The 18,516-nt window shown below is 51.4% G+C and overlaps 1 protein-coding gene across 1 annotated transcript in view; it reads left to right on the top strand.

Annotated features, from left to right (window-relative positions):
* Positions 1–18,516, top strand: part of PCNX2 (pecanex 2) — a 278,237-nt gene that overhangs the window by 255,468 nt on the left and 4,253 nt on the right. The window contains exons 29-32 of the mRNA XM_089897420.1: positions 9,578–9,722; positions 10,173–10,403; positions 11,374–11,648; positions 12,309–12,496. Of these exons, the coding sequence (XP_089753546.1) occupies positions 9,578–9,722; positions 10,173–10,403; positions 11,374–11,648; positions 12,309–12,496 (839 nt within the window). The remainder of the gene's footprint in view (positions 1–9,577; positions 9,723–10,172; positions 10,404–11,373; positions 11,649–12,308; positions 12,497–18,516) is intronic.

Below are 18,516 nucleotides of genomic sequence, written 5' to 3'. Positions count from 1 at the left end.
CGCCTAGCCTGGTATTTGGCGGAATTAATGCTCAAAAAAAGTTAGTTCCCTTCCCCCGTTTTTCTTCACAAAAGAAAATTGTCACTTCTGTGCTTTAACTCCAGCCCCTGCCCCGCCCTGACTCTGTGGGGCTTTGATGACTGGATACTGCTTCTCCTGTTTTTTTCAAACTCTCTTTCTACAAGTTTCTCTTCTTAAAGAACAAAACAATTTTGTGTTTAGCTTTAAACCCTCTCCTGGCCCCTTTCACCCTCCTTCACCCTCGGTCCCTGAGGTCTTGCCTTCACACACAAGCCCCTGAACTGGCATCGCAGATGAAGCTGTGCTCTTTGCCCCGACCTCCTCCTTCTCCAGGGAACCGCCCTTGTGAATTTCATCAGTCACCTGCTCATAGCCCCGGCTGGTGGCTGTTTCACACACTGCCCCTTTGGTAGTTAGCACTGTGGACCAGATGTTCTAGATTCTGCCTGTCCGTCAGAGGCCTCTTGATTGGTGCACATGAAAATCTCCCGAGGGGCTTGTACATATCCCGATGCCCAGGCCTTAGCCCAGGACAGAGCGATCACATCACGACCCCTGCGGGTGGACCACACATCGGGACTTTTTTATGGCTCCCCGGGTGCATCAACGTGCAGCCAAGGCTGAGAATCATACAGACCCAGGGAGCTGAAAAAGAAAGAGCTTCTATGTAGTGGTTTCTCCTTCACTGGGACTTTGTTCAAGATGTCTGTGTTGTATGGTTGATCCGGTGCTCTGCAAAGCGGTCCTTCTGATACCCTACTTGAGTGTGTTTGGGGGTTATTAGGTGGGATGACAGGCTGCTTAAGGGCAAAAGCAACATGTGTGCTTGTTTAACAGCCGTCACAGTGCCTGGCCTTTGGGTGAACAAGTCCAGGGAGACTTGTCGAAGGTGTTTCTGAATGCCCTTCCTGCAGGGGATGGCTCTGAGTCATTCCTGTTGGCAAGCCACGGACAGGCGTCCTCCGTGACGTGTGTGCATTGGTAAGGGGTGACGTGGTGTGGTTGGCAGTCCCTCCATCCCTCTCTGGAGGCTATAGCCTTGAGTCACTAAGAGGAAAAGGTGAGAACCAAGGTGGCTGGAATTCGTGACAGCTAGTCTTTCAACACCCACATCCCAGAACTTTATGATTTTCCTCATAGATGGGAAATGCTCACCAATTAAAGTATTGTGTTGATCTGTGTTCTAGGAAATACTCTGGGGAGGAGCTGACCTGCTTCTAGCCCCTCTCTTCCCTCCTACCTGACTCAGCCTCATACTAGACCCAGGCAGTTCCCTCTGTGGTCATCTGGGACTGAATTTGATGATTGAAAGTCTAGCAGAAGCCTCCTTCGTGGGCTTTGTAAAACAGTCCCCTATAATTCTGTACATAGGGACTACTCTTTGAGAAGGGCCTCAGAAGATTCTGGACTCCACATCACAAAATGGGTCTTCAGATATTCACAGCATCCAAGCACATAATCTTTTGTTGGACCAATGGGAAGTTTTTTTGTTTTTTTTTTTTAATAAATTTCAGATTTTCTTTACAAATTGCAAACAAATGCTTCAACGATTTCACTCTTTCCATTCCCGTACAACATATTTTCAGATTTCTTCGATCTTGTTCTTTGTGTTACTTGTTCCAATTTTCCTGATCCAGCTGTATCTAACTTGGTCTGTTTTATTTATTTTTTCCTAGCAGCTGCCTTGGTCAGCCTTGTTTTGATGGGATTTTTTTTTTTTTGTTTCAAACAGCTTCTCATACTCCAAGTCGGCTCTGCTTGTTGCAAACATAGTGATGAGATAAATCTGGGAATGATACTCTTGCTAGTCTAGGGAAAGATTTGATTATCTGGGACTGATTCACTTCCCTGAGCAGTCCTGTACCGTATTTCAAGGTGCACTTGTTTTTATGGTGGGCCTGCTACTCCTCATTTTCTCCTCAGGTGAAATTTAGACTCATATCTTATAAAAAAAACCTCATTTGGAATTTTGATTTAGAATATATTAAATTCACAGATTAATTTGGGGAAAGAACGGACATCAGTCAATAATATGGTGTATCTTCATAATCATTCAGTTTTTTGAATGTCTTTCCATAATAGTTTATCATTTTTTTGGAGATTTGTAATCCTTTATGGACTTGTCTCTAGGTATTTGATAGTTTTATTGTGATCATGAATAAAATCCTTTTTTTCCTGTCACCTTTTCTAATTGGCTACTGCTGGTATACAGGAAGGTTACAGTAAGTCCCCTACATACGAACCTTCAAGTTTCAAACTTTCAAAGATGCGAACGTGCGTTTGCATGCCCAATCATGTAAGTTAGTTCACGTGTCCGGCGTACATTGTTACACGCGTGCATCCTCTACAAGTGGTTGTGCTTTTGTGTACTTTACTGTACTGTGTTTGTTTTTTATGTATTATTTATGTGGAAAGTATTATAAACCGATTACAATACAGTACTATATAGCCGATTGTGTTAGTTGGGTACCTAGGCTAATTTGTTGGGCTTACGAACAAATTGCACTTAACGAATGTGCTCTTGGAATGGAACTCGTTTGTATGTAGGGGACTTACTGTATTTAGTTTTTTATACCGATTTCATCCTGGGCACCTCTACTGAACTCTGTTATAAACATTATTTCAATTAATTCTATTTGATTTTCTGCTGAAAAGACATATCTGCAAATAATGACAATTTTGCCTTTTTCTTTCCTGTATTTATACCTCAGTTCTTTTTCCTGTTCCATTGGCTCTGACCTCCAGTTGGAGGTGGACGTCTGTGTTAGTTTCCAATTGCTGCTGTAACAACTTGCCACAAATTCGGTGGCTTACAGCAGCATACATTAGTTGTCTTACAGCTCTGGAGATCAAAAGTAGAAAATGGGTTTCACTAGGCTAAAATCAAGGTGCCTGCATTCCTTCTGGAGGCTCTGAGGGGAGAATCCATCCCCTGTTCTAGAGGCCGCCTGCATCCCAGCAACCCCTTCCTCCATCTTCCCAGCCAAACGTGTAGCCTTTTCCAATCTCTCTGTGACAAACTCTACCTCACCCGCTTCCTTCTTTTACTTATGAGGATCCTTGTGATTACATTGGGCCCTCCCAGATAATCCAGGAAAATCTCCGCATCTCAAAATGCTCAATTTAATCACATCTGCAAAATTCCTTGTGCCCTGTAAGGTAACATAACCACGGGTTCCAGAGATTAGGACGTAGACATGCTGGGGGACCATTATTCGGTCTAACACAGCATCCTCACATTAATCCAGACATTAATGGGGAACAAGTGTCATATTTTAGCGTTAAAAAATAAGGTTTGTTTTAGGATTCTATTAGACCATTTTCATCGTTAGGAGTGTCCTTCTCTTCGTAGATTGCTAAAGGTTTCATCAGGAAACGATGTTGAATTCTTTCAAAGCTTGAGGGCTCACATTCAGATGAAATTCTTCTTAAATCTATTAACGTACTAGGTTATATGAATAGATTTCTTCATTAAAACATCCTTACAGTTCTGAGATAAGCTCTACTTGGTCACGATACATTCTATCTATGCAATGATGGATTCACTTTGCTAATATTTTATTCATGTTCAAAGTAGGAGTGGCTTATGATCTGCGTGTGTGTGCGCGCGCGTGTGCGCACATGCGCTTTATCCTCGTATAATTTTAGCTCAGGAGTACGCCCTTAAGTGTACTTTCTGACACCTAACAAGTCATTCTCACATATTTAGTATTAAAGACTGACAGATGAGTTTTGAACACTTACTCCACAGGTAAGTCTTATATAGCAGTCTAGCATAAGTCACAAGCTCTGCTTCATTTGATGGGTTTCTTGGGGAAATATTTTGTCTTCACAGCAGTGACATAGGTTTGATAGGCTATCCTCAAGGAAGAAAAATACACGCATGAAAAATTAGAGAGGATGAGCAAATTGAGAATCAGCTTAAATGATAAGCTGAATGCAAGTGAGCAAAGGAGTACAGGTATGTACAATGTCTTCAAATAAGACGTCCATATGTTACGGAGATAGGATGAGTTAATAGGGTTGTGACAAGCAAACCCTGATAGTGGTTTTGATTTGGAGTTTGGGGCCTATCCCCTTTGTAGAACTGTGCCTCCTACTGAACAAGAGCACACAAATATAAAGGCATGTTTAGGAGGAAATCAAGATAGTTTCACTGACCACAGGGGCTAAAAGATGGCTTGGTGACTGTCTTCAGGTACATGAGAGGTGATGAGTGGATCGTAGCTGACGGTCCGTTTATAGAGATGAAAGGTGAGAAGGTGGCTGTATCCACAGCAGCAACATGTTTGCTTGAAGAAGAAATTTTACTGACTCTTGGAGTAACGAGGCTTCTAAGAGAATAGAACATGTCAAGATAAATGTAAGCTTGAAAAATGACAGACAGTCCAGCCCTAGATGTCCTGTGCTGGGGGCTGAGAGCCCTTACAGATGACCTTGTGGCAGGGGGTCACTGTCCTAGTCTGGGGTCACATCTACTGTGTCCACACTGCTCTCACCCATAGCGGACTGAGGAAAATCGCGTCCTTCAGGAATCCCGGACATAATCTCAGTTTCCCTGCCGACCGTCTGCTGGAGATGAGACCCCGCACTAGGGCCAGACGTGATAGTGAATCCTCTTGCAGACAAGACTGAGGTCTGCCTGACAGACTGGGGTAGGAAGCTCAGAAATCAGGATCTAGAAGAGAAATAAAGTAAACATGACGCACGCTCCTGAACCAGAGATTAAAATCAAGTTGTCCAGCTCAGGTCAGGATGGTGTAGGAAGATTCTGAGGTCACCTGTCCTCATAATCACACCAAACCTACCACATCACATAGAACAACGATCCCTGAGAAGGCGAGCAGGGCAGATTTCCCGCAACTAAGGATATCAGAGAAGGCCACATCGAGAAGGGTAGGAGGGGTGGAGAAACGGTCCAGTCAGAACCTGCACCTCCAGTATGACGACCCACAAGTGGGAGGGAAGTCACCACCGAGGGGGTCCCCCCTGAGGAGCGAGGGGTCTGAGGCCCACATTGGGCTCCCCAGCTGGGGGATCTGAACCAGAAAAACAAGCCCCATAAAATCTGGCTTTGAAACCAGTGGAGCTCACATCCAGGAGAGCCCGAGGGCTGTGGGAAACCAAGACTCAGCTCTGAAGAGCTTGTGCCCAAACTCACTTGTTCCGGGCGCCAGCACGCTGGATTGAAAAGCACCTGGATTGTACAAGGAGGTACATTGATTAATCTTAGGGCACTTGCCAGAGGGGCAGGGATCTGGCGGGACTTTCTCAAGGGACAGAAGCGTTGGCAGGCGCCTTTTTTTCTTTTTCTTTTAAAAATATTTATTTATTTATTATGGCTGCACCAGGTCTTAGTTGCGGCGTGCGGGATCTTAGTTCCCCAGCCAGGGATCGAACCCGAGCCGCTGGCACTGGGAGCATGGAGTCTTACCCACTGGACCACCAGGGAAGTCCCCAGGTGCCTTTTTTCCCCTCTCTTTCCACGTCGCTGGCCGGGTGCTGGTGGGCATCATTTCTGTCCCTCTTCATCACCCAGCTAACACCGTGCACCCTGCCCTGGACCAGCCTTGCCCAACCTGCCCAGGCTCCCTGAAATGTCTGGGTGTTCTGGTCCCCAGAATCACCCCTGGTGCCTCAGGATCACCCGAGCAGCTTAGTCAGAATATAGGCCCCAGGCCCCAGCGTTAGACTTGTTTCCTGAATCCTCAGAGTCACTGACGCTGCACCCAAGATAATGACCCATTGTCCAAAACTTAAAATCTCTATCTTGAATGCTACTTTTTTTTTTCTGAGAGAGCAGGGTTTCTCAGCAGTGGCACTATTCACATTTTAGGCTGTGTGGTTCTTTGTTGGGGGGGGGGGACTGTCCTGGACGTTGCTGCCTGGCCTCTACCCACTGGGTGCCAGGAGCATCACCCCCTTCAGCTGTGACGTCCAAAATATGTCTCCAGATATTGTCAGATGTCCCCCGGGGGCCAAAATGTCCTTGGGCCAAGAACCAGTGAGAGGGTGCAGGTGAAAACTGGGCTGAGTTGGTCAGTGATTTTGAACAAAAGTAGGGCTTCGAGGGGCTTAAGGAGCATCTGGCTAGCATAGAGCTCTGAGGACTCCTCTGTGGATAAAGAAAGATGCGATACAAGGAGTGAAAACAACCTTTGCTTCAACTGGCCGTCCTCAAGCTGTCATTGCCGTGAAAGGTGATGGGTGAGGATGCTGAATTGGGCGGGACCCGTTAAAGCATAAGCCTTAGGCTAACCTGGGGCTGGAGTTTCCGCTGGCACTGCAGGCAACAGCCGGAGCCTCAAGCTGGAACGTGGCCATTTCCACGAAGGCTATGAGTGACTGTGCTCAAGTACTGGTGGCTCCAGCCTCTCATCTATGCAGCACCAGTGGTTATGTCATCGTAGAATAGGAAGCGGGGTCAGAACCAGAAAGAATAGGAGGCAGTACAAGCAGAGTGTCGCGAAGACCCAGCTTGGTGGTCGTTGGTGTCTGCTGGGGGTGCAGAGTCACTCTGAGGTGGAGGCTGGATCATCCTTTCCAACACACGTGTGAGCACACACACGTGCACCCATGTAAATGCACACACGTACACACATGCACACACAAATGTGCACCCATGCTCATGCACACACACAAATGTGCACCTATGTACATGCACAATATACATGCATGCACACACACGCACACACAGATGTGCACCTATGCTCGTGTACACACACAGATGTGCACCTATGCTCGTGTACACACATACACACATGCACACACAGTTATGAAGGCAACATATGATTCAAGTCCTGACTCCATGGAACATGGGTTGAGTGCAGCAGAAGAGGTACAGAAGGTCCTTTATAGAGTTTGTCGCCAAGCAGTCCTCAGTGCAGGGACAATCTCTACATCCACAGGTAGAGAGCCAGACCGCAGCACCGAGATAAGCCCGGTCTTACGTGGCACTGCACACGTGCTAGAAACTTAGTAAATAAAGGCAGCGCTAGGGGGCCGGGCAGTGGCTGTTCTAGTCCCCACGAAGGCCAACCTTGATCGACTCAGATGTAACCCTGTTTCCCCACTCCAGCTGTTGGCCTGGGGGTGGGAGCCTGTCATCTCTCAGTAGAGTCTTAACAAGACCAAGCCTGATAATGCTCCAAGTCAGCAATGTGCTGCAGGCGACCTGGAGACCTGTGCTCTCCCTGCCATAGCCTTCCAGCTCATCACATCTCTGCTTTCCTCCTCCTCATCCTCCTGAGATTAAAAGGCAGGTAATGAAACACCCTTACTTTTAGGATGCCTGTACCTTTAAGGTGCTAGGGGTAATACCATCAATCTAGTGGAATTCTACCCGAGGCTTTGTTTTCTACATGGAGACTCATTTAAAAAAACTTTTTTTTAAATTGAAATATAGTTGATTTCCAATGTTGTGTTAATTTCTGCTGTACAGCAAAGTGATTCAGTTATGCACACATATACATCCTTTTTCATATTCTTTTCCATTATGGATTATCACAGGATATTGACTATAGTTCACTGTGCTGTACAGTAGGACCTTGTTGTTTATCCATCCTATAGATAATAGTTTGCATCTGCTAATCCCAAACTCCCAGTCCTTCCCTCCCCCCGTCCCCCTCCCCCTTGGCCACCAGCGGTCTGTTCTCTGTGCCCGTGATTCTGTTTCATAGATAATTCACTTGTGCATTGAGGCTCATTTTAATGGAACAGCAGTAAGCGTCACAAAGTGTCATTTTCCTCTGAAAATAGAAAGGGCCGGTAAAGCATTTACCGTTGGGGACCTGGGGTGGGCTCACAAGCACTCAGTGAGGTCCCGTGGAAGGGCCTTTTCCCGACCGGGCAGTCGGGCCTGTGGCTGCTTTCACACGCCGCCGAGCAAAGGATGGGCTGACTCTCCGGGTCTCCTCTTCCATCTGCCCGTGTCGCTCTGGGCATCTGCGCAGGTTCCTCTATCTCCCTCTGCCACCGTCCCCAGCCCCACATCGAGAGGAGTGATTTCTCTACGCCTGTGTGCAAGCAGCGAGGCATGCTTCTAATCCTTTCCAGAAAAAAAAACCACCCACGTTTAACCCCCTCTTTTCAGGATTTCACCCCTATCTGACGACAGGGGCATTTTGCTGTCACCATTTTCAGTGACAGCAGTTAGCACCGTTTCAAAGCTTCCCTCCCTGCATCTGCACTGCTCCAGCCTGGCTCTGCGGTCCACCCCTCCCCTCCCAGGACCGCAGGCAGCTCCAGGAAGTCTGTGTTCTGTGTCGGGGGAGCCTGTTCAGGAGGGCTGCCTCCTGGACTCTTTCTGGAAGGTTCTGGGCTCCTCGAGGCCACAGCATCTGCCCCACCTGCCTAGACCCTGGCTGCTCCCGTTTCCCACGGCCTGCTCTGACTCCAAGCCCCGGCATCCCTCTCCAGGGAGTTCTGGAAGGAGGTTAATGATGCTGGGGTGTTTCGCAACGGCGTGCTCCAGCAGCCAGCAGTGGAGCTATTTCCCTGACGTGTGGGTCTGGCGTGCTGCATTGGATCCAAAGTCTTGCTTGGCGAGCCAGCTCATTAGATCCTTCTCAGTTCCATCCTCGGAGCGTGTCTTCCGCACACACTTCCCTGCTCGTTCTGTCCCAGTTCAACCCCGTCGGGGATGCTATTTCTCGTACAGCTGCCCACACTCCCGCTCAGGGATGTCAGAGGCCAGGGTGTTTAGAGGACGCTGGGACTGAGTGTATCACTGGAACTCGAGGCGACGAATGAGGGAAGAACCATTCTTTCCCTCCGCATAATACAGGGTGAGTCGCTTTCCCAGACCCACTCCCTGCGTTGATCCAAAAGGTAAAGGACCCAGACCGTGAAAGATGTCCCTTGGGCACCTCTCTGCTCTCCACCCAGGCGATGCTCAATTACATGCAGGAAATGGAAACAAAGCCAAAAAGCCTAGAAACATAAAAACCTGGACAGCCTGAGAAATCCTTCCGTCATTCATTTTAATCCCCTCTATCGTGCCTCATCCTCTAGTCATTAAAAAAAAGGTGGGATTGGGAGCTGGAGGTTCTCTGAGAGTCTAAATGGCCAATTTGAGATTGGATTTGGTGTCATTTTCTCTCCATATGGTGGGAGAATCCAATTTTTATTATGAGTGACATAGTCCGAAAGCGCTATCCAGAGACGACCAATGGAAGGGCCTGGGTTCTTGCCCTGGCCTCCCTGCCTCCCTCCCAAGAAGTGGAGGCCCCAGGGCTCCTGGACCAGACGGCCCCATGTCTCAGCACTCACTCTGCCTGTGGACATAGCAGGCCAGCTCTGACCAGGACCTCCACCATCACACTCAGGGATCCAGAGCATCAGTGGCTATTCCTGAAGGTGACCATTACAGCAGTTGTCACAAGAGTCTGAATACGGCCTGCAGTGTCAGGTGTTCGGTGGGACCTCTGCTGGATCAGCCTAAAGACAGTAAAATCCTTCCTGAGGTGACACAAGGGAGACTCAGGCCAGCTCAGGGTGACAGGAGCCTGAACACCTTTGCTCCGTATGAACGAACAAACTCGACTTTGTTTCACAGCCTGGATTCTTTCCTGTACGGCCTCCACACCCTCTTCAAAGGTGACTTCAGAATAACAGCCCAGGATGAGTGGGTGTTTGCAGACATCGACCTCCTGCACAAAGTTGTTGCCCCAGCTCTCAGGATGTCCCTGAAGCTGCACCAGGTAAACATTCCTTTTTTTAAAAAAAGTATAAGCCTGAAACATCAGGGGAAAAAAATGACCTTTCAAAAACGCAGTCCCCTTCCTCGGCATGACATTGATGAGTGGGCTTCCGATTTAGTAACTAAGCGTTGAGGCATCGCATATTCTTGACGGTGTCCGTGACAGTGTGCCCTCAAGACCCCTAGGAGGTGGTGATCTCCCACTAGGATGGAAGAGGGGACTTGGCCAGAGAAAATGACATCAGAAGTGCCCACGCTGTCTCAAAAAGTCATAGGCACCTAAGTCACAAGCTCCTTGCCTAGCACGGCCCCGAGGCCAAGGGTGCTGAGTTGGCAAGGTGTCCTCCATCCACTCAGGGCAACTGTGAGACGTGCAGGTGGGCTTGGCCTTGCACCCACCCGGGGCCAGCTCTCTGGTCCTCCTGACCCAAAGATGGACTTCCTTCCCCAGGACCAGTTCACTTGCCCTGATGAGTACGAAGACCCTGTGGTCCTCTACGAGGCCATACAGTCCTTTGAGAAGAAAGTGGTCATCTGCCATGAGGGCGACCCGGCCTGGAGGGGCGCCGTGCTGGCCAACAAGGAGGAGCTGCTGACCCTGCGGCATGTGGTAGACGAGGGCACAGATGAGTACAAGGTCATCATGCTGCACAGAAGCTTCCTGAGCTTCAAGGTGATCAAGGTATGGGGCCCATCCTTCCCAGCTGGCCCGAGCCTCCCATCTGGGGGGAATGTGAGAAGAAATAGGATGGATTGGCACCTATGCCCTCACCTTGGGCCAGCATCCTCTGTCTAGACCCACGGTCCCAGGGTTGGGGGGGCAGCATTGCCCAGCATGCAGGGCACCCCCGGGGCAGGTGGTGCATCTCCTCCAGGGCCCTTTCCCACCCAGAGAGCCGGTGCCCGGGTGACAGCTTTGGCAAGAAGTCCTGGTAGGCTAGACACACATGTCGCTGAGGGTCAGGATCTAGCTTATTCTTTTTTTTTTAATTAATTAATTAATTTATTTTTGGCTGCGTGGGGTCTTTGTTGCACGCAGGCTTTCTCTAGCTGCGGCGAGCGGGGGCTACTCTTGGTTGCGGTGTGCAGGCTTCTCATTGCGGTGGCCTCTCGTTGCGGAGCATGGGCTCTAGGCACGTGGACTTCAGTAGTTGTGGCACATGGGCTCAGTAGTTGTGGCTCGCGGGCTCTAGAGCGCAGGCTCAGTAGTTGTGGTGCACGGGCTTAGTTGCTCCGCGGCATGTGGGATCTTCCCGGACCAGGGCTCGAACCCGCGTCCCCTGCACTGGCAGGCGGATTCTTAACCACTGCGCCACCAGGGAAGCCCCTAGCTTATTCTTAAAGACTTTACAGTTCTCTAAAATTCCAGACCTTCCTCTAATAACCTGTCCCTGAACCCGAGAACTCCCTTCCCAGAGATTCTCTTCTTCCTATAGCTTCAGACCACCGCGCTGAAACAAAGCCTTCCTTCCTTTTAATTTGATCTCTGTGGCCCCGTGAAAGTGGCATCACATCCACCTTACGGGGCTGCCATTCGGGCTTGACTATGAAAGCTTTAGGCCAAAGTATTGCGGTCCCAGGTACTCAGACCCAGAACCAACATGCTGGCGGCCCCCGCCATCTGCTTTTCTCCCCGCGTCTTCCCCCTGCAGGTGAACAGAGAGTGTGTCCGTGGCCTTTGGGCGGGGCAGCAGCAAGAGCTCATCTTCCTCCGCAACTGCAATCCCGAGCGCGGCAGCATCCAGAACCACAAGCAGGTCCTCCGGAACCTGATCAGTTCCTCCTGCGACCAGCCCCTGGGCTACCCCATGTATGTCTCCCCGCTCACCACCTCCTACCTAGGGACCCACAGGCAGCTGAAGAACGTCTGGAGCGGACCCGTCACCTTGGACAGCGTCAGGGCGTGGTTCCGAGCCAAGTGGTTAAGGTGGGTCTTGACAACAAAGGCCATTATTTACCCGGATGCTGGATGGGGCGGGGCTGCGACTCCAGGGCTTCTGGTTGGAATGTCACTGTCCATGGCTCTTTCCTCCTGAGATGAAAACTGCCGTGCCCAAGTGCGTCGCAGCGCATCCTTTGTTTCATCAGATGAGTCTGTCTCCCTCCCCCTTGCATCCACGGGCTGAGACTTGGGCTCGAGTCCTTGCAGTACTGCCGAGGTTATGGGTCTTTGGGAGTGGCTGTTACACATCTGTCTCAAAGAACGGGGCTTGAAATCCCTCCTCCCACCCGGCACTCATCTCTCATCCCGTTAAGTCTTCTCACCCAGTTGTAACGGTGTCCCTGGTGAGTTGGAACGAATTCTAAGATGTTTTGTCTGAATCTGGCAGAGCTCCATGTCAGGCCCCAGAGCTGAGGGTCCCTGTGGCTGGTGGGACCTGCGGCTTCTTCATCCGGGCGTGGTATATTCATTTATCAGACTCTGAGGTTTGGGGAACGGAAGCCCCTCTCTCCACCGGCGTCCCAGGTGTGCTGCTCACCTGTAGAGTCCGGTCTGCCACCCTGATTTGGACACGAATGTGATGGGGCGTTTAGGGCAATCAGAAATGTTTTGGTGAGACCCTTGAAGCGTTTTTCCATCTCACAGGGTGCGGAAGGACTGCGATGCCGCAGGCCAGCCCAGCGCTGGCAACAGCCAGGATGCCGATGGCGGGGGCGCCCCGCCCGTAGGCGGCAGCAGCGCCCCCAGTGGTGAGAGTCGGGAGAGCAGCTCGGAACAGCCCAGAAAGGATGGGAGCCGCCACCGGTCACCCCCTGAAGGGACAAGGATGACAGGTGGGTGCAGCGGGGGCTTCGTGTTACTGATAAGGCTCCTGTCATCCCACTGGCCAACACTGTGGGTTGTGTTGTCGTTCTAACCTCTGAGAGCCCCTTTTTGCAGGAAAAATCAGTGTTGGGACAAAAGATGCCCCAAATATCCACGACTCTTATAGGTTCTACTCAGAAAACAACTCTCCATGTGTTAGATTCAGCATTTAACCTTTATCCATCTGTCTATCCATCACCTCAGCCAGCCAGCCAGCCAGCCATGTGTCTGTCCGTTGGCCCAGCGGTCACTCCCTTCCACTCCGTCTCTCACTCATTCAGTGCCTATTGGCTCACGTGCCTTTGTGTCGGGCTGTGTTGTAGCTCTTGATCTATGATGGTGCCTCCATCTTTCTGTGAGTTGAGCCGCCGTCTCCAAGTCTGTGGCGAGGGAGCCAGGCTCCTGCTCTCCGTTGCTCACTGTCTACAGCTCTCCCCTTCCTGCACTTACACCTGACATTTCAGAGCATAAGAAAAGAGGGAAGGGGGCTTCCCTGGTGGCGCAGTGGTTGAGAGTCTGCCTGCCGATGCAGGGGATGCGGGTTCGTGCCCTGGTCCGGGAAGATCCCACGTGCCGCGGAGCAGCTGGGCCCGTGAGCCATGGCCGCTGAGCCTGCGCGTCTGGACCCTGTGCTCCGTGGCGGGAGAGGCCGCAGGGGTGGGAGGCCCGCATACCGCAAAAAAAAAAAGAAAAGAGGGAAGAAGGGTGCCAGCAGGTGCGGACGGAGGGGGTGGCTTTGTTCAAGTTTGGGCTGAGTTTAAAGTTTTAAAGCAGTTAGGAGTTAGGGTCAACCAGATGGATGAAGTCCCAAAACCCCAGTCCACTGGGAGGAGGGGGCTGCTTAGAAAAGACGACCCCGAGGGCCCGCAGAGGACGCACCCGGGTGGATGCGGGAGAGACAGATGCTTGGCCCTGGTTCCTGCTGGCACACTGGCACTCAGCTTTGCCCTTCAAAACCTGTTAGTGGCTTCGCCTTTTGGCCTCAGTGCTTTTACCATCCAGAAGGATTCATTAAGTGCCTTTTTGTGTGTGTTCCCTTGCCAGCTCTGCACCGAATGAGTAATGAGGAACGGTCCCTGTCTCCTGGAAGCAAGGCTGAGGATTTAACTGAAATAGTGAGGATTTATATAAAGATGGGCAAGATGGTAGATAGATAGATCGGGAGACAGAGAGGCAGACAAGAAGATGATGGATGATAGATGGATGGATGGATGGATACATGATAGAGATGAATCAATAGATGATAGATAGATAATAGAAGATAGATGAGAGATGGAAGGAAGGGAGGGAGAGGTAGATAGGTAGGTAGAGGGACAAAGTGATTGCCATTAGCTGCTTAGGGGGAAGAAGGCCCCCTTCCCCACCCCGTGCCGTCTGCCCCAACCCCAAGCAGAGCGGTCGCCCAGCCAGAGGCCTCCAGTGTTGGGCTCTCAGGCCAGGAGTTTCTCATTGCTTAGTTAACAGTTGTTATCAAATGAGAATTTTAAGTTTCAAAATCACATAAAGTGATCTTCCAGGTGGGAAAATGCAAGGCGGGTTCCAAATGGAGAAATTCCTGAGCGCTTGGCACGTCTAACGAGGTGACTTGTGGGAACCAGAGGGAGGCTGGAGTCTGGGGGTTTCTGGCTGGTGGGGCCGCAGGCTTTTAAAGAGCCGAAGATGGGCGTGCTGGACGGGCTCTGACTCAGTGAGATGCCTCTTCCCTTTCGTAGAAGCGAAGCCAGCGCTTGGGGCCAGCGCTGCTTCCTGTCCTAAAATCCAGACCCCATAGGTTGTGAACACCGACCCCCCCCCCCATTCACCGCCGGAGCCTGAGGCTGGGAGCAGTCACAGGCTTTCGTGGCAGATGTCGGAGCTGCACCTTCCAGAGCCCAAACCAGCTGTGCATTTTCCATCGTTGCTTTTTTTTTTTTTTTCCGGTACGCGGGCCTCTCACTGTTGTGGCCTCTCCCGTTGCGGAGCACAGGCTCCGGACGCACAGGCTCAGCGGCCACGGCTCACGGGCCCAGCTGCTCCACGGCACATGGGATCTTCCCGGACCGGGGCATGAACCCGTGTCCCCTGCATCTGCAGGCGGACTCTCAACCACTGCGCCACCAGGGAAGTCCTCCATCATTGCTTCTTAAAATCGCTTCTCCCAAGGCCACCAAGAGTGACCACCTTTCAGACCATCTGGCTTAGAGTCCCAAGGGGGCCCCAGTGGGCTGAGAGAAGCTGGTGGGGCGTGAGTCCCGGAGGGGGAATGACAAGACAGATGGCCCCTTCTGCTCTCCGGCCCTGCCTGAAGCCTCACCATCCCCCTGCCTCAGTGGCTGCCCGGGGCGAGGCTTTCCTGAAACTCACCAGGGGGCATCACAGCTGGTGGCATAAGCCAAACACCCATTCTGCGGGGCTGGACAGGGATGGAGTCCAAACTTGCCTTCAAAAGGATGAAACACATGAGACAGTTGGCCTGAAACCAGCCACTGGGACTCACAGGCATGCCTCAAGGCAGCAGGGAAATCTCGGGACGTCAGGGCAGAGCAGGCCCCTGAGAGACATCTAGAAAAGCTCGAAGTTGACATCAGAAAGGGACAACCTTACTCCCCACACCCAGGACACAGACACCTCCTCCTGCCCCTAGAAAACTGAGATGTCCCCTTCTTTTTACTACCACTCTGGTTAAAGCCATACGGGGACATGGCCACCTTTGGCTTGGTTCACTGCATGCACTCACTCCCTGGGGAAGTTCAAGGCCAGGACCCCTGTCCCTTCTCTCCACGTCCCTCGGCGGCAGCTAGAAACACGCCCCACCTGTGAGTAAGCACCATGTCGGAACCCCGGGGCTTGGAGAACAAAGCCTAGGACGGGGTAAGCTTCCGGTGGGATCCCAGGCTGCATCCCTCAGCACCCGATAAACGCAGGTGCTCACAAGCATCCATGCTGCAGGCAAGAGGAGAGCTGCCCCCGCCCGGCTCAGGCCTCCGAAGCCTGGCAGGGGCCTCCACCCACAGGCCGCCGCCTCCTGAGCTGGTGCAGAGTGGGGATGGGGTAGGGGGACTCGGGTGCCCTGACAGGGCCAGGCGCAAAGCTGTCAGTTACCAAAGCTCCGAGTGCAGTAGCCCTTGTGACCCCAAGGACACCGGCCCCAGAAGGAGCCGCACATGGGGAGGGGGACGGCCCTGCCCGGCGCCACCAAGGTACGCCTCGTACCTGCCACCAAGGACTCTTCCCAGATGACGCAGCCAGTGGTGAGATGCCCGAAGGCCCCTGGAAGAGGGAGGGCAGCCTGGGAAGCCACCCCCCAACCACCCCCCCACCCCCCACCCCACCCCCCGCCGCTGCCGTTCCCAGCAGGACGGCATCGCCAAAGGGGCCTCTGTGCTGTGCAGTTGCTGGGGTTCCTTCTAACCTCCGGCTTCTCTGGCCTCCTTCTCGCCCTCCCTTCAACTGAATCAAACCATGGTGCCCGCAGCTTCCAGAAAGCAAGCCAGGAGCCTGCTCAGCCGGTGCAGGGAAGTTAGAGGTCGGTCTCCAGTGCTGGGGGGGATATTCCTGATCCCGTATGTTTGTACTCGACCTGGAAAACTCACCTTCCCAGCTCCTGCCCCGTAGCTCACCTCCCAGGCTACGGGGGAGGCCCAGGGCCCAGTCTGCAGGGGCACACGGGTTGGGGGGGGTGGGTCTCAGTGTCTAGGTCAAGGCACTTTTGAAGCTTCCCAGATGGTTCCAATGGCCAAGGTTAAGAAGCCCTTGGCCAAACCCAAACCGCCTGGGGCTGGCTCTGTTCCCAGTCAGGGGTTGAAGAAGCTCTGGGTTTCCGTGCGAGGTGAGTTTTGCAGGTTGGGTCGTTGTTTCCTGGTCAGTGTGCCGCGTGCCGAGCCTGTAGATGCGCCGATGCAGTCAGAGAGGAAGGGCGGAGGGTGGAGAGCACCGCGTGATGCCACGTAGGCAACCAGTGATGACCAGTGTGCTGTGCCCTGTGGGAGTCCCTGGGGCCGAGGTGAAGGAGCTGACTTCCCGGGCAGGGCATGACAGAGAAGCCTAGCTATGCAGCAATGATTGAGCCGCTCTCAAGGGTGAATGTGAACGAAATTCTAAGAACAGACTCTTGTTTTACTCACAGTGTCCAAGGCTCAGTGCCCATAACTGGAGTCCCAACTGCTCCCTCCCTCCCTGGGTCCCTGCTTCAGTCCCCAGCCGAGTATCCCCATCCTGGCCCTTGCCAGACTCCCAGAGGACTGCAACCCCAGGTGGGCACAGCGTGTGGATGCCCAGCACCTCATGCCTGACTCGCGGGCCCTCACGCCCAACGGCCAGGAACTCACTATGCAGCCCTAAGTGCGGCCTGACAACCTGCAGACTTCTTGCTGGAAGGGGACTCGGCCACTGGTGGAGGCTGGTGGGCTGCTTGCTGAGGAGCAGTTAGGAATTTGTAACTAATCTGAATCCCAAATTGGACAGGAAGGCTATCTCTTCTATCCTGTTTTTTTTAATAGTTTAGTGTTTTATTTTGAAATTTTTTAAAGTACAGAAAAACTTCAAGAATAAGGCAATGAATACCTACATACATTTCATCTAGATTCAGTAGTTAACATTTGATACATATAATTTCTCTCTTCTATCCTATTCTAAGGATTTGCACCACCACCTTTCAGATAACAATCAAAGACAAAGGAATAGTGCTGGGATAATGAACAGGGGCGGGTAATTTACATGGAATTTCAATCCAGGTTCTAAGGAGGTTTTCCCTAGAAACGCTCCTAATTTGATAATGAAGTAACTGGCAAACTAAGTTAAACTACAGAATAATAAGTAGCATAGATGTATTTAGCTTGGTTTCGTACTTGTTCCATTTGCAAAATTAACTTTTAAAAAATCAAGAGCGACAAAAAAAAAAAACCCAAGAAAATCTGAAGCAGTGAAATCGGGGCAGGGTTTCCCCATCTTGCATGGAACACAGACCATTCCCCTTTGTTACTGGCATGAGCTAAGTTCCCCCACTAAGTACGGGTGGTCTCTCCAACATCAAAATCACTGTCTTGCGGATGAATGTGGGCTATTCTGGGGCAGCAATCAGCGTTACCGTATAAATCACAAGCACATGTTTGGCCTTGCCAAGCTCTGAGTAAACTAACAAATCACCATCTCTGTTCTTAATTCTGATTCGTCAGGGTCCCTTTCTCCCTCTTTCTTCCTCTATAAGAGTAACATACTCAGCTCTGCAGCGGGGACCGTTCAGATGGGCCCCATCCCCGGGGAGGGGGTGGGAGCCCCATGCCGGGGAGCTGCCTGCACTCACCCAGGGAGCCTGATCCCAGTACCACTCTGTGAGCAGCATTGTGGGGGGGCATCCCGATTTCTCAGCAGACGGGCAGGAGGGAGCCAGGTGGGAGCCCCAGTGCCCTCTGGAAACGGGCCCCCACCACCACAGTGGGCACATGGCAGTAAGGTCAACGTGAGGCAGGAGGGCCCTTTCAGCCAGTCCGCCGCTGTGGGAGGGGCAGGGCTAGAGGGGACCCGGGGAATGTCCACAGTAACATCTGTGCCCTAAGGAGTTATCTCGCAAAAGACGTGTTCCCATAGACAAACGTAAATATTTCAGAATCACCGGGTGCCCGGTTAATCACTTGGGCATTTGGGGTGAGGCGACATTCCTCGGGGGTACCCACCCTGCAGCCCCCTCTATTTTTACCCATTGATTGTAACTGTAGCCACTCCTGGAGACACGTCAGTAGGGCAATTGGTAGCACCGTGACGTCACCAGCTGCCCCCTTCAGAATAATATTTTATTGATTTTTATTGTTTAAACTGAAGTACAGTTGATTTACAAATGTTGTGTTAATTTCTGTACAGCAAAGTGATTCGATTAAACATATATATACCTTCTTTTTCATATTCTTTTCCGTTACGGTTTATCATAGGCTACTGAATATAGTTCTCTGTGCTTCCCAGTAGGACCTTGTGGTTAAAATAATATTTTAAAATTAGACCCTGGTGAGTACTGAGG

The sequence above is a fragment of the Delphinapterus leucas genome, chromosome 16, assembly GCF_059928025.1.
Source record: "Delphinapterus leucas isolate spDelLeu-1000000601 "Yukka" chromosome 16, BTC_Dleu_Yukka2, whole genome shotgun sequence".
Taxonomy (NCBI): Eukaryota; Metazoa; Chordata; class Mammalia; order Artiodactyla; family Monodontidae; genus Delphinapterus; species Delphinapterus leucas.
Note: the sequence above shows the minus strand (reverse complement) of the source record. Positions and strands in the feature narration are given on the sequence as shown.